This window comes from Saccopteryx leptura, chromosome 6, assembly GCF_036850995.1.
Source record: "Saccopteryx leptura isolate mSacLep1 chromosome 6, mSacLep1_pri_phased_curated, whole genome shotgun sequence".
Classification (NCBI taxonomy): Eukaryota; Metazoa; Chordata; class Mammalia; order Chiroptera; family Emballonuridae; genus Saccopteryx; species Saccopteryx leptura.
The window spans coordinates 160,258,367-160,273,418 of NC_089508.1; the positions used below are offsets into that span (position 1 = coordinate 160,258,367).

A 15,052-nucleotide genomic window follows, 5' to 3' on the forward strand; every position below is an offset into this window, starting at 1 on the left:
TTTTCTCCCTTTTCTTTCTATTATGTCCACGGGCACCTTTAACTCGTTGTTTGTGATTTAAGTTTTTTGTTTTTGTTTTTGTTGTTTATATTTAAAAAGACAAGAGAGAAGTGGTAAAAAGTAGTGGGATCTTCTATGGGTAAGAGTCTCAATGAGAGGTCCAAATTTCAGAACAAGTCAAGGCAGCAGCTCCCGATTAACAAAAACAGGTTTTTCATCAAGGTCCAGGTTAACAAAACAGGTTGGCTGGTTCTCATTCCAGACTATTTAAGTTTCTTCTTTGGTCTAACCAAATACTCAGCACCTATAGGATCAAGCCACCAGATAGCAAACTGTGAATCTTAAAAGCCACAGAGGTTTGAATGCATTTTTATTTTTTCTCACAATGAGATTTAACTACCCTTTTTTCTTTAAAATATTATGTTACCCAGAAAAGAAACCCTCAAATGTCTTTTTCTGGCTACTATACCTTATTCCCTACAGATGGGATAGTGTGAACATCTATTTTTTTTTTATTATTCATTTTAGAGAGGAGAGGGAGAGACAGAGAGAGAGGGAGGAGAGACAGAGAGAGAGAAGGGGGGAGGAGCTGGAAGCATCAACTCCCACATGTGTGCTGACCAGGCAAGCCCAGGGTTTCGAACCGGTGACCTCAGCATTTCCAGGTTGACGCTTCATCCACTGCGCCACCACAGGTCAGGCGTGAACATCTATTAATATTAACATTAAAATGCACAGTGACTCAGCCTCTGGTTTGCATGTTTAGCCCTCTGGTTTGAGGCTCTGGAAGCAGGAGCTCCCATTACCATTGCAGCTCTCTTGAGAGCTCTTCAGTGCTGTCTGCCTTCCTAGACTACTTTACTTCACTATTAAAACTGATCCTACTGAGGCTCAAGGTTTTCCAAATCAGCAGGTAAAATGTCAACCCTTGAATCACCCATAAACATAAACTCTGGAAACACTTCAACATCTCCCTTATTCTCACAGACTTTCTAAAATCAGATTCCAGAGATTATACTCCTTTTTCTTACAACTCTTTCTATATAGTACCTGAATCTGCTCCAGGACTTCTCGCTGCATCTCCACAGCCATATGGTATACATGATGATCAGAGTCATTGTACATCACAGCATTCTGGAACATCAGCATCAGGTCCCGCTGGAACTGTGCCATGGTGCGTATCCGTCGCTTAGACAGATTCCTTTTCAGGGTAGTTAAGTCCATGGGTCTACAGGTGGCCAAGAGAAACCAGAGGAAATCTAACCCTCATGTGGAACTTATGGTAACATAATGTGCTCTCTTGGAGACCCAGTTCTTAATGAAAATAGTAGCAAAGATAACAGTCCTCCATCAGAAAGTAAAATAAAAACAGCAGTTAACATTTGGCTGCTACTACTGAAAATAAGCCAAGGGCTATCTAAGGTACTTTCTATATTAAACCAGTTAAATCTCCCAATAAACTTATAAGGTAAGTATCATTATTATTATCAATTGGCACCAAGAAAACTGAGATCTGAAAAGGTTAAGTATTTGCTCAAAGTCACATAGCTTGGATTCCAGTTCAGAGGCAGCCTGACTTAAGAACCCACAGGCCCACCCTGACCGGATAGCTTGGTTGGGTAGAGCATTGGCCTGAAGTGCAGAGGTTGCCAGTTCAATTGCCAATCAAGGGCACATACAGGAACAGCTCGATGTTTCTGTCTCTCTCTCTCTCCCTTCCTCTGTTGCTGAAATCACAGCCACTATACTCTGCTACTGTAGAAGGAGTGCTGGCCCTAGATACTAAAGTTGTAAAGAGCTCCAATGATTAGTTTGTCATATGGTAGTTATTGACTGATTGTTTACAATGTGTAATCATATATTAGATATTTAATCTACTTCTATTACTGCATAATCAAAAGCTAAGAATTTATTTCTCCTTTCATGGAGATAAAAAGAGTGAGGATCAAGTAACTGTTAAGACAAATAAATTATTTATTTATTTGTTTATTTACTTATTTTTTGTGACAGAGACAGAAAAAGATAGAGGGACAGATAGGGACAGACAGACAGGAAGGAAGAGAGATGAGAAGCATAAAGTATTTGTTGCAGCTCCTTAGTTGCTCATTGATTGCTTTCTCATATGCCTTGACTAGGGGCGGGGGGGGGGGGCTACAGCAGAGTGAGTGACCCCTTGCTCAAGCCAGCGACCTTGGGCTCAAGCTGGTGAGCCTTGCTTAAACCAGATGAGCCCATGGCTCAAGCTGGCAACCTTGGGGTTTCAAACCTAGGTCCTCCGTGTCCCAGTCTGACACTCTATCCATTGTGTAACTACCTGGTCAGGCGACAAATAAATTATTAATGAGACACAGAGTGTGGGTTTATAAGAGAAGGCACAGCAGTGTAGAAAGAGGACTGAAGTGAGAGGTAACAATCTGAGGTTAAGTTCAAGCTCTGCTGTTCACTGGTGAACACAGGCAAGTCGAGATCATTTCTGAGCCTTAGTTTCCTTATATAGAAAATGAAGGAATCTGTCTCCAAAGGTCCTTTTTCCTATGTTTTAAAATTGTTACTTATTTATTTATTTTTATTTTTAGTGAGGGAGAGAGAGACAGGAAGGTAGAGAGATGAGAAGCATCAACTTGTAGTTGTGGCACTTTAGTGGTTCATTGATTGCTTTTCATATGTGCCCGGATGGGGGTGGGGAGGCTCCAACTGAGACAGTGACCCCTTGCTCAAGCCAGCAATTTTGGGCTCAAGCCAGTGACCTTTGAATTCAAGCCAGTGGCCATAGGATCATGTCTATGATCCCATGCTCAAGCTGGTGACCCTGTGCTCAAGCCGGATGAGCTCATGCTCAAGCCAGTGACTTCAGTGTTTCAAACCTGGGACCTCAGTGTCCCAGGTTGATGCTTTATCCACTGTTCCACCACCAATCAGGCTTTTTTCTGATTTTTCTTTTTTTAGAGAGAGAGAGAAAAAAAAAAAAAACAAGAGAGAAGTGGGAAGCATCAACTCTCAGTAACTGCTTCCCATATGTGCCTTGACCAGGCAAGCCCAAGGTTTCGAACTGGTGACCTCAGCATTCCAGGTCAATGCTTTATCCACTGTGCCATCAGACACTTTTTTCTGATTTAAAAAAAAAATTTTTATTCATTAATTTTTTTAGAGAGAGAGAAAGGGGAGGATGGAGAAATGGGAAGCATCAACCCATAGTAGTTGCATCTCATATAGGCCTCGACCAGGCAAGCCCAGGGTTTCGAATTGGTGATCACAGCATTCCTGGTTGATGCTCTATTTACTGCGCCACCACAGGTCAGGCCTTTCCTGAATTTTTTTTTAAGATTTGGATATTTATTTATTTTTATTATTATTACTTTTTTAATCAAGAGAGAGACACACAGACAGGAAGGGAGAGAGATGAGAAGCATCAACTCATAGTTGCAGCACCTTAGTTGTTAATTGATTGCTTTCTCTTATGTACCTTGCTGGTGGTGGTGGTAGGGGGAGCTCCAGACAAGCTAGTGACCCCTTGCTCAAGACAGCAACCTTTGGGCCCAAGCCAGTGACCATGGGATCATGTCTATTATTCCACACTCAAGCCGGCACCCTGTACTCAAGCTGGTAGCTGGTGAGACTGCACTCAAGCAAGATAAGCCTGTGCTCAAGCGGCAACTTGGGGTTTGAACCTGGGTCCTCAGCATCCCAGGCTGACACTCTATCCACTGTGCCACTGTCTGGTCAGGCTTTATTTTTATTTATTGATTTTATAGAGAGTGGAGAGAAAACGAGGAGGAACAAGAAGTTATCAACTCACAGTTGCCTCGCTTTAGTTTTCATTGATCACTTGTCATATATGCCTTGACCGGGCAGGCCTAGGGTTTTGAACCAGTGACCTCAGTGTTCCAAGCCGACACCCCATCCACTGTGTCACTGCCCGGTCAGGCCAGGCATGAACTTTTATACTCTATTAACACATTGGTTTATGACAGCATTTTAGATGACGCATGCTATTAAAATACAAATCCAAAATACTGCAATCAAAGTTTTTTCTTTTTTTAATTTCTTAACTAATTTTTTTAGAGAGAGGGGAAGGGAGAGGGATGGAGAGGGAGAGAGAGAGAGAGAGAGAGAGAGAGAGAGAGAGAGAGAGGAATATTGATCTGTTCCTGTACATGCACTGATCAGAGATTAAACAAGCAGCCTTTGCACTTCCAGACAATCAGCAGGGGTCTCCAAACTTTTTACACAGGGGGCCAGTTCACTGTCCCTCAGACCACTGGAGGGCTGCCAAATACAGTGGTCCTCTCACTGGCCACCAATGAAAGAGGTGCCCCTTCCAGAAGTGCAGTGGAGGCTGGATAAATGGCCTCAGGGGGCCGCATTGTGGCCCGGCCCGCAGGCCGTAGTTTGGGGACGCCTGCAACCAAATGAGCTATCTAGCCAGGATTTCAACCAAAGTTTGTAACATCATTTGGATTATCACCTTTGCATTAGCATTTCTATAATTATCAGAATGAATACAGTGTTCAGTGTTCCTTTTAAAGTTTTGCTCCAAAAGAACAATTTCAAAAACTACTGAAGGATAATGTAAGATCATAATACCTAAAAGTTAACAATGCCTATTTTATCCTTTTGTTCTTTTCATCCCTTCTCAAATAAAGACTGAGCTCGCCATAACTTTACAAATTTGTTCAGCTGTAAAGTATATCTTGAGTTTGTAAATACTATAAATGAAATAAATAATCTAATAGATGGGAAATAAAGTATGAAAAGACAGATATAAAAGCAACCAACCTTTCTTGACCCCTTTTCCACTGACCTTTTCACCACATCTTTGTATCCTGGGGCCTGCTTTTCCGACACAGGCTTCAGAAATGGACTGCTGAACCTGGTAGGGGACAAATTCAGAAAGGACGAAGAAATTGTAGAAAGTCACCCTAAATGAAAAGAGAGGCTATGAACACTAAGAGAGGCTTGAACACCTACCTGTGACTGGCAATCATCTTCCAGACTTGCAGGAGAGTCTTCTTAAATAGTAAGTGATCCTGAACAGGGTCACTCTGGCTTAAATCAGACCTATGGGATAAAAAAGGACAAAAAAGAAACAGTAACTTCACCAATAGCATTCTGTCTTCCTTAAGTGGTAATGGGGTTTTCTCAAGACATAGTGTTTCTAGTTAATATCTGAAGAATGTAACACCCTAAGGATAAAAACTTATTTAATGCTTTGGTAAGGGACCTCAAACTCTATAAATATTCTTTACTAATCACTATTACCCAATGAAGTGGTTACATTCTTATAAAAGTATTATAAGATACATCTACAATTGTCTGTGCCTTTTGATCTCTTGCTGATTTGCTCTTTAACACCTGTAACTCTAAAAAACTAGTCTGTGAAAGTAATCTTGTTCACTGATGTTTCCCAAGTGCCTGGCACATAGATGCTCAATTAAGTATGTGATAAATGAATCTGGTCCTGTTTTTATGTGGAAATATGCCAGATTGATAAGTATCTCTCCTATGTCTCCACAGAAGTAAATACTTGGTTTTACATCCCAAAGAATTCTCCTGTTTGTTTCATCTGATTGCTACACAATTTAAATATTTTTCCTTTTTGCTCTCTTCTATATAGTAATCTTTAAAATACCTAAGAAAAGCCTGACCTGTGGTGGCGCAGTGGATAAAGCATCAACCTGGAAATGCTGAGGTCGCCAGTTCAAAACCCTGGGCTTGCCCTGGCCGGTTGGCTCAGCGGTAGAGCGTCGGCCTGGCATGCGGGGACCCAGGTTCGATTCCCGGCCAGGGCACATAGGAGAGGCGCCCGTTTGCTTCTCCACTCCCCCCCCCCCCTTCTTCCTCTCTGTCTCTCTCTTCCCCTCCCGCAGCCAAGGCTCCATTGGAGCAAAGATGGCCCGGGCGCTGGGGATGGCTCCTTGGCCTCTGCCCCAGGCGCTAGAGTGGCTCTGGTAGCGGCACAGCGACCCCCCCCCCCCCGGAGGGGCAGAGCATCGCCCCCTGGTGGGCAGAGCGTTGCCCCTGGTGGGCGTGCCGGGTGGATCCCGGTTGGGCACATGCGGGAGTCTGTCTGACTGTCTCTCCCCGTTTCCAGCTTCAGAAAAATACAAAAAAAAAAAAAAATACAAAAAAACCCCCCCAAAAAACCCTGGGCTTGCCTGGTCAAGGCACATATGGGAGTTGATGCTTCCAGCTCCTCCCCCACTTCTCTCTCTCTGTCTCTCCTCTCTCTCTCTTTCTCTCTCTCCCTCTCCTCTCTAAAAAATGAATAAATAAAAAATAAAAAAATAAAAAATAAATTAAAAAAAATACCTAAGAAAAATTCATTTATTCTCATGGCCATTCCTTCTCTGGACTAAACTGTATAATTTATTTAGTTTTCCTTCAGAGGTGCAACTGTACAAATGTTTAATTTTTTTTATATAATTTTCCCTGTTGGCAAGTTTTCTGTTTACTCCAAAGTTAAACATCATGCTATACTTCCCACTTTATCCACTGTATTATTTTCTCTAAATGAGTTTTCTGCACACCTAAGTTTTCACATCCTCATTTTGCTTCATGTACCATGTTGTAGGCATCAATTTGAGCAAAACTCACATATTTTATCTTTCTGCAATTTGAGCAGCTTCACATAACTATTCATTTTCATGATATAATATCAAACCTGCATTTAAATTATATACCACAAAAATCACCTTATCTTTAAACATAGAACCCCATCAGAATAAAGTATTTAAAGCCCTGTAAACAATGACCTCTCTCTTGTTTCTAAAATTTTTAAAATTAAAACAAAATTTATTAATTGATTTTAGAGAGAGTGGAAGGGAAAGAGAGACAAAAACAGCATTTGTTGTTTCACTTTATTTATGTATTTATTGGTTAGTTCTCACGTGTGCCCTGACTAGGGATCAAACCCACAACTTTGGTGTAGCAGGACAATGCTCTAATCAACTGGCTACTCGGCCAGGACTTCCTTTGTTTTGATCAGAATAATAACTCCTTGGTACTAGTACAGTTTTGTTCACATATCCACAAAACAGATATTTAGTAAGTTTCCATTATATGAAAGGTATTATACTAGGTTCTGTAACAGCAAAATCACTCACCTTTGCAATATTTTAAGAAACAACCCCGTTGCCTAACTGGTGATGGCACAGTGGATGAAGCATCAACCCAGAACTCTGAGGTCCCCAGTTTGAAACCCTGAGGTTGCCAGCTTGAGTGTAGGCTCATTAGCTCAAGTACAGGATCACTGGCTTGAATGCATGATCACCAGCTGGAGCACAGGATCATCGAAATGATCCCATGGTCACTGGCTTGAGCCCAAGGTCACTGGCTTGAGCAAGGAGTCACTGATTCGGCTTCAGTCCTCTGTTCAAGGCACATATGAGAAGCAATCAATGAACAACTAAAGTGAAGCAACTATAGCCTGACCTGTGGTGGCGCAGTGGATAAAGTGTCGACCTGGAAATGCTGAGGTCCCTGGTTAGAAACCCTGGGCTTGCCTGGTCAAGGCACATATGGGAGTTGATGCTTCCAGCTCCTACCCCCTTCTCTCTCTCTGTCTCTCTCTCTTCTCTCTCCCTCTCTGTCTCTCTCTCTCCCTCTCTCTCTCCTCTCTAAAAATGAATAAATAAAATAAAATAAAAAATCCACTTAAAAAATAAATAAATAGGCCCTGGCCGGTTGGCTCAGCAGTAGAGCGTCGGGCTGGCGTGCGGGGGACCCGGGTTCGATTCCCGGCCAGGGCACATAGGAGAAGTGCCCATTTGCTTCTCCACCCCCCCTCCTTCCTCTCTGTCTCTCTCTTCCCCTCCCACAGCCAAGGCTCCATTGGAGCAAAGATGGCCCGGGCACTGGGGATGGCTCCTTGGCCTCTGCCCCAGGAGCTAGAGTGGCTCTGGTTGCGGCAGAGCGACCCCTTGGAGGGGCAGAGCATCACCCCCTGGTGGGCAGAGCATCGCCCCTGGTGGGCGTGCCGGGTGGATCCTGGTCGGGCGCATGCGAGAGTCTGTCTGACTGTCTCTCCCCATTTCCAGCTTCAGAAAAATACAAAAATAAATAAATAAATAAAGTGAAGCAACTACAAGTTGATGTTTCTCATCTCTCTCCTCCCTCTCTCTCTCTCTACCCTTCTGGCTCTCTTTCTCTCTCTCAAAAGAAAAAAATATTGTTTCTTTTCATATTCACCTATCTGGAAATGCATGCCTAGCAACCACAGTAAAAGTGTGGGGGTGGGAAGGAGCCCCAGACTGGGAGGGTCCAAAGGCTCTACTTCTCTTTATACCTAAGAGTCAATACAGATTACAGGTGAAGCCAGAAAACAGGAGCCTAGAGAATGTCTATCCTTCAAAGTATGTGTAAGCTTCCCAGTGACAGCACAAGATCTCAGCTTTTTAACTCCCCTTAAACTATCTCGCCAAGCAAACTTAATTACTACTACCTATCACTTTCTACTAAAGATTTCATCTTTAACCTAAATTCTAACATAAGAGTGTGGGGTATGCCATTCAAGAAACTGAAATGGCCCTGGCCAGTTGGCTCAGCGGTAGAGCGTCGGCCTGGCCTGCAGGGGACCCGGGTTCGATTCCCGGCCAGGGCACACAGGAGAGGCGCCCATTTGCTTCTCCACCCCCCCGCCCTCCTTCCTCTCTGTCTCTCTCTTCCTCTCCTGCAGCCGAGGCTCCATTGGAGCAAAGATGGCCCGGGCGCTGGGGATGGCTCCTTGGCCTCTGCCCCAGGCGCTAGAGTGGCTCTGGTCGCGGCAGAGCATCGCCCCCTGGTGGGCAGAGCATCGCCCCTGGTGGGCGTGCCGGGTGGATTCCGGTCGGGTGCATGCGGGAGTCTGTCTGACTGTCTCTCCCCATTTCCAGCTTCAGAAAAAAAAAAAAAAAAAAAGGAAACTGAAATGTCATGAGATAAAATGTCCCAGATTAGAGATCTCCTGTTTTTTAGACAGTCATCATATGCCATCTGCACATACTTACACAGGGAGTTACAGAAAAGCAAATAAAGTAATTCTTCAACAACTTAGGTTTTAAGCTGTATTCTACTTGTATTAACAAAAATTTGAAATCTGCTATTTAGAAGATATATGTATGGTTCAGTTGTATACCTTAAATTTTAAAAGCTAGAATAATTATTGGTTTGCCTTTCCACAGATATGTGGGTAAATCTGGGATATAGTGGAAAAAAAGAAAAATACCAAAAAACACTCCATGCTATTTTCTCTCAACAGATAGAGAACAGGCCAGGTCTAGAAATAATAGAAATAACTTTGTTTTTCTGATTTAGAAAGAAATTCACTTTACTAAAAAAAAAAAAAAAAGATTCTAAAATGTGCCCTTTTATATATATTTTTAAATTTTATTTATTGATTTTACAGAGAGAAAAGGTGGTGGTAAGGACGAGAAGTATCAATTCATTGTTGCTTCACTTTAGTTGTTCATTGCTTGCTTGCTGTATGTGCCTTGACCAGGCAAGCCCAGGGTTTCAAACCAGCGGATACAGTATTCCAGGTTGATGTTCTATCCACTGTGTCATCACAGGCTAGGGCTAATATGTACCCCTTTGCCCCATAATTACTTATAAAAAGTTGATACAGCCTGAGCAGGTGGTGGCACAGTGGATAGAGCATCAGACTGGGATGCGGAGGACCCAGGTTCGAAGCCCCAAGGTCACTGGCTTGAGCATGGGTTCATCCAGCTTGAGTGCAGGTTCATCAGTTTGAGCATGGGGTCACGGCTTGAGTGTGGGAGCATAGACATGACCCCAAGGTCATTGGCTTGAGCCCAAAGGTCACTGGTTCAAAGCCCAAGGTCGCTGGCTTGAGCAAGGGGTCACTGGCTCGACTGGAGTCCCCTGGTCAAGGCACGTATGAGAAGTAATCAATGAACAACTAAGGAGCAGCAACTATGATTTGAGGGTTCTCATCTCTCTCCCTTCCTGTCTCTGCCTCTGTCTTTGTCTCTCTCGCTAAAAAAATAAAAATAAAAACCAAAGTATTCCATGTTCATTCTAACAAATTCAAATAGGTATAAACAGAAGTAAAAGTATAAATCTTAACAACCTTGTATAAATATCTGTACTTACAGCTTTGAGGAAGTAGCATGGTTGAAAAGGATATCTACTAGAGGAGCCTCCTGAATACTAGAACCATCATCACAGTCACCTGAAGAGGGCTGGTCTTCCATCTCTGACACATACCCTTCACCCTGGTCCTCCTCTTTGGATTCTTGCTGAACCTCTCCCTGGGAATGCCAGGAAACAAAGGAAACTTTAGAAAGAGATTTACTATCTGCAAGGTAATTTTACATGCATAGAGTAAATGAAAGGTGATCTTAAGGGGAGAAGAGGCCAATTACATAAAGCTTTAAAAGAAATTAGAGAAATATGACTTAACTAGGCTTAAGTCAATGAATTCTTGTTAACAATCTTGTTGGAGAACTTTGACTTTGTCCCCCAAGGAAAAAATGAAAAAGCAATATTCTCAATTCTAGATGGATGCTGTATTCTTTTAAAATTTTCATTATTTTTTGTGGTCCTGGAGCTAACTAATCTAGCTGATCAGATAATATTAATGATAATGGCCTTCTAAATTTTACTGATTGCTTACTCTGAGCTAGGCCCCATGCTAAGTGCTTTACATGAATTTTCATTTAAACCTCACAGGAAAACTATTAGGTAGAAAACTATTTCTATTTACAGCAGAAAAAACTGAGGTTCTAAAATGTTCACTAACATGCCAGCCCTGCCCAGGTGGCTTAGTGGATAGAGTATTGTCCCTGTGCACTGAGGTCATGGCTTCAATCCCAGTTAGGGCACATATGAGAAGCTACCGCTAAGTGCACAACTAAATGGAACAATTTGATTCTTTTCTTTTTTCTCTCTCTGCCTTCTCTCTCTCTCTCTCTCTCCCCCCTCCCTTTCACTCTTTCTCAAATCAATGGAAAAGTTTAAAAAATAAAATAAAATGCTCACTAACATGCCTAAGTTCACACAGCTAATTGGTACTAAAACCAGGATTTGGTTGCCTGATCTGTGGTGGCACAGCTTTTTAACTTCCCTTAAACTATCTGGCCAAGCAAACTTAATTACTACTACCTATCACTTTCTACTAAAGATTTCATCTTTAACCTAAATTCTAACATAAGAGTGTGGAGTATGCCATTCAAGAAACTACCTGGAACACTGAGGTCTCTGGTTCAAAACCCTGGGCCTCCCTGGTCAAGGAACATATGACAAGAAACCAAGTATTTAGAACAACTAAAAGTGAAGCAACTATAAGTTGATACTTCTTGCTTTCCCTGCACCCCCCCCCATCTATAAAATCAATTTTAAAAATCCTTTTTAAAAATATTTTATTTTTATTCATTTTTAGACAGGAGAAAGAGAGAGAGAGAGAGAGAGAGAGAGAGAGAGAGAGAGAGAAGGGGGGAGGAGCAAGAAGCATCAACTCCCATATGTGCCTTGACCAGGCAAGCCCAGGGTTTCGAACCGACAACCTCAGTGTTCCGGGTTGACACTTGATCCACTGTACCACCACAGGTCAAGCAATAAATAATTTTTTTTTTTTTTTTTTTTTTAGAGAGAGAGAAGAGGGGAGAAGCAGGAAGCATCAAATCCCATATGTACCTTGACCAGGCAAACCCAGGGTTTCAAACTGGCAACATCAGCATTCCAGGTTGATACTTTATGCACTGTGCCACCACAGGTCAATAAATAAAATCTTAAAAAAAATAAAAATAAAAAGCAGGATTTGGACCCAAGTACTTAAACTCTCTGGAGTTAGCATATGTGCTCTAACTACTCTGCTCTGCCTCCATGTGCAGAGGACCAATCAGAAAACTGGTTGATGTTATTCACTTACCTCCTCACTCTCTGTGGGTAGTCCCTGAACTGCACAAATATCTGAGGGAGCTGGAGCGACCTCTGGCCTTCCATTTTCTCCCAGTGAGTTCTCAAGCTCTCTGCAGGGTTCCCTTTCTCTTTCAGTAGCTTCAATTTCCCTTTCTGCTTGTTGTCTGGTATCAGATGAAGGGCAGCAGCCTTCACTTGAATCTTTGTTGCTAATGCACAATGGCTCCATTAAATAAGCTACCTGCAATCATAGTCTATTGTTAGATGCATAAGAACACCAACTGGAAATCATTTATGTATCAATCCATAAACCACATGATTATAGTGCCACTGACTAAGCCTGAGATGGCAAATAGGTGAATAATTCCTTTGTTTAAAATTTATTAAATATCTTATACACACAGGCACTGTACTAGTTGCTAGGGACCTAATAGTAAACAAGATACATATTGTTCTTGCCTCTTGAAGAAGCTTTATGTGCTAAATTTTCAACTCAAGTTGTCAACTCTGATCAATTGGGATTGACTAGCTGAAAATTTTGTCTGCTGCAGACATAAGTGGCAACATTTGAACTGGATTCTTGCTGCACTTGACCTAGTTTCTCCTGAACATGAAAGTGCATAGTTGCTTCATAAATATAAATTCTGTCCAATTCTGTTTATTTCTGGTCCTCAGCCCTTAATCAGGGTAATAAGAACACTGTAAAATATTGCCTTAAAGTCATGACATTATAAACTTCAAGGAGAGTTTGGGCAAGTATCTCCTCTCATGACTGAAACAATGTATTGCAAAGATACTCTTATAATAGGGCAGTCCTGCATACAGAAATTTCATTTACTTTGACTCAGGGTCTTAATAACTGGGGTTTTAGAATATTCAATCAAAAAGTATACATTTGAACCATATTTTGTGTTGGTACCAAGTGCTGAAGACACAGCGATGAACTTAGTCCCTGCCACTGTGGAGCTTGTATTTTCGTAAATATTAAGAGTGGTAAAAATATGTACAGGTAGCATTCTCTTACAGAGTTGAGACTCTTCCAGCTTTGGAGATAATGACTCCCCATTACCTCAGAGAGAAAGCGGAGGAGGCTCTGGTGTCTGACTTGCTCTGCCTCTTCCTGAGATTCCTCACTGCCTCCGTCCCCCATAAGCAGCTCACTAGTTTCTGTCACTGGGCTGCTTTCCACTAGTTCCTCAGTCCCTGGCTCCTCAGTTTCCCTCCAGCTTCCCACATCCAGATCCAGACTGGAGTCCCACGAGCTGTAGAGGGACCTGCAGTCGTTGCTCAACTCAGAGTCATTGGGATAGTCTTGTTCAGAATTCAACCAAACCCACTCATGTCCCATCTGTAAATACACAGAAAAAAAATGCATTAAATTCACTCAGGTCAGTATTCCTAAGGTATTTGCATCTCTCAAGTTCAGTAGAAAGATAAGCACTCAGATATTTCTTTCTACTCATCATTAGAAACAGTAAAAGCTAGCTGAAGTCAGACAGCAGGAGGAAAAATGATTTGTCATTGGGCATAGGATAAAGCTCCATGTTAAAGAGTATAATAAAGACATTACCCAATAAGTATTTTTTCTTGTTCTTCCTTATATTCCAAAAGAGAAAGAACTGGAACATAAGTACAGCATAGGGAACATAGTCAATGTTATTGTAATAACTATATGGTGCCAGGTGGGTACTATAAATGTCAGGGAGAACACGTCAAGTGTATGATTGTCTAACTACTATTCTGTATATCTGGAACTAATACAGAATAATACTGAATGTAAACTATAATTGAAAATTTTTTTTTTTTTAAATTAAGAAAAGAGAACTGGACCACAATTAGCTGAACAGAATTCCTCTATCCCAAATCACCCTTAAAATCAACTGCCCTTAAAATCAAATTTGAAGGACAGTGGTATTTTCCTCAGTGTATAGACATTAACCTTATCAACCATTACATCTTCAAAACCTATTTTAAGATTACTGGTGGTATTCTGGTCATATCCAACTCTCACTTCTCATATGAGAACTGCAACATCAAGTTTTAAAAAGACGTTGCTTTCATTACCGCACGCTATCTGGGTTTTCTTCCCCTTTTGTCCTCTCCCTTTACAGCTTTCCATAATCCTTGTCATCTACCTTCTTGCCTGGTCCTCTGCATCCTCATTTGTACTTTCCTTTTGAAAAAACGGATATATGTTGAGGCTTCAACTTTTTATTTTTGAGGTTTCAATTTTGATCTCTTTTCAGTTGGCTGCCAAATCTCTCCCTCTTTACCTCTTATATGCATTCGTCTCATTGCTCCAGCTACCCAAAGGTCAGTTCCTCTTGGTGTCCTACCATCTGCTTCAACTCAACATTTCAAAAACTAAAATCACTTATCTTCCTTATTATCTCTAAAATCATTTGCTTTTCCCAATTTCCTTATCCCCATCAACACTTTTTTCTTTTTTTGTGACGGAGACAGAGAGAGGGACAGACAGATAAGGACAGGGAGACAGGAAGAGAGAGATGAGAAGCATCAATTCTTCATTGTGGCTCCTTAGTCTCCTTAGTTGTTCATTGATTTTTCTCATATGTGCCTTGACTGGGGGGCTACAGCAGAGCGAGTGACCCCTTGCTCAAGCCAGCGACCTTGGGCTCAAACCAGTGACCTTGGGGTTCAAGCCCGTGACCTTTGGACTCAAGCCAGCGACCATGGGGTCATGTCTATGATCCCACGCTCAAGCCAGTGACCTTGGGGTTTCAAATCTGGGTCCTCTGCATCCCAGTCTGATGCTCTATCCACTGTGCAACCGCCTGATTAGGCTTTAACACTATTTTCTTGATCCCATTTTGACTCTTCTATTTGGTAAGCAAGAACACTTCCCAATTTTCCTCAACTTTTCTCAATGATCATCCTTTGTTTCTGAATAAATGCTATAGCCCCTGGTCAGTTTCTCTTAAATCCAGTCTGCTTTCAACAATCTTCTTGTTCAAGGCTTTATAACAGCTTTCCTCTCAATATAAAGTTTGCAATCCAGCACTCAAAAGTCCTCTATAAATTGAGCCCTACTTTGTTCCCTTGGCTTGGTACATGTACTTCATTATTCCTTAGTATAATCCCTGTCCTAATTACATGTCCCCTTATTGCCCCCACCATAGATGCCTACCCCTTCAACTTGGACTGCTAAGCTCATTCACCTTCTCTACCAACCCAA

The 15,052-nt window shown here is 41.9% G+C and overlaps 1 protein-coding gene across 1 annotated transcript in view; it reads right to left on the reverse strand.

Annotated features, from left to right (window-relative positions):
* Positions 1-253: 253 nt before the first annotated feature.
* Positions 254-15,052, reverse strand: part of BRD8 (bromodomain containing 8) — a 43,446-nt gene continuing 28,647 nt past the window's right edge. Inside the window, exons 21-27 of the mRNA XM_066344234.1 lie at positions 12,926-13,204; positions 11,867-12,097; positions 10,090-10,247; positions 4,969-5,058; positions 4,802-4,870; positions 1,051-1,228; positions 254-304 (exon numbers count right to left, since the gene is read on the reverse strand). Of these exons, the coding sequence (XP_066200331.1) occupies positions 254-304; positions 1,051-1,228; positions 4,802-4,870; positions 4,969-5,058; positions 10,090-10,247; positions 11,867-12,097; positions 12,926-13,204 (1,056 nt within the window). The remainder of the gene's footprint in view (positions 305-1,050; positions 1,229-4,801; positions 4,871-4,968; positions 5,059-10,089; positions 10,248-11,866; positions 12,098-12,925; positions 13,205-15,052) is intronic.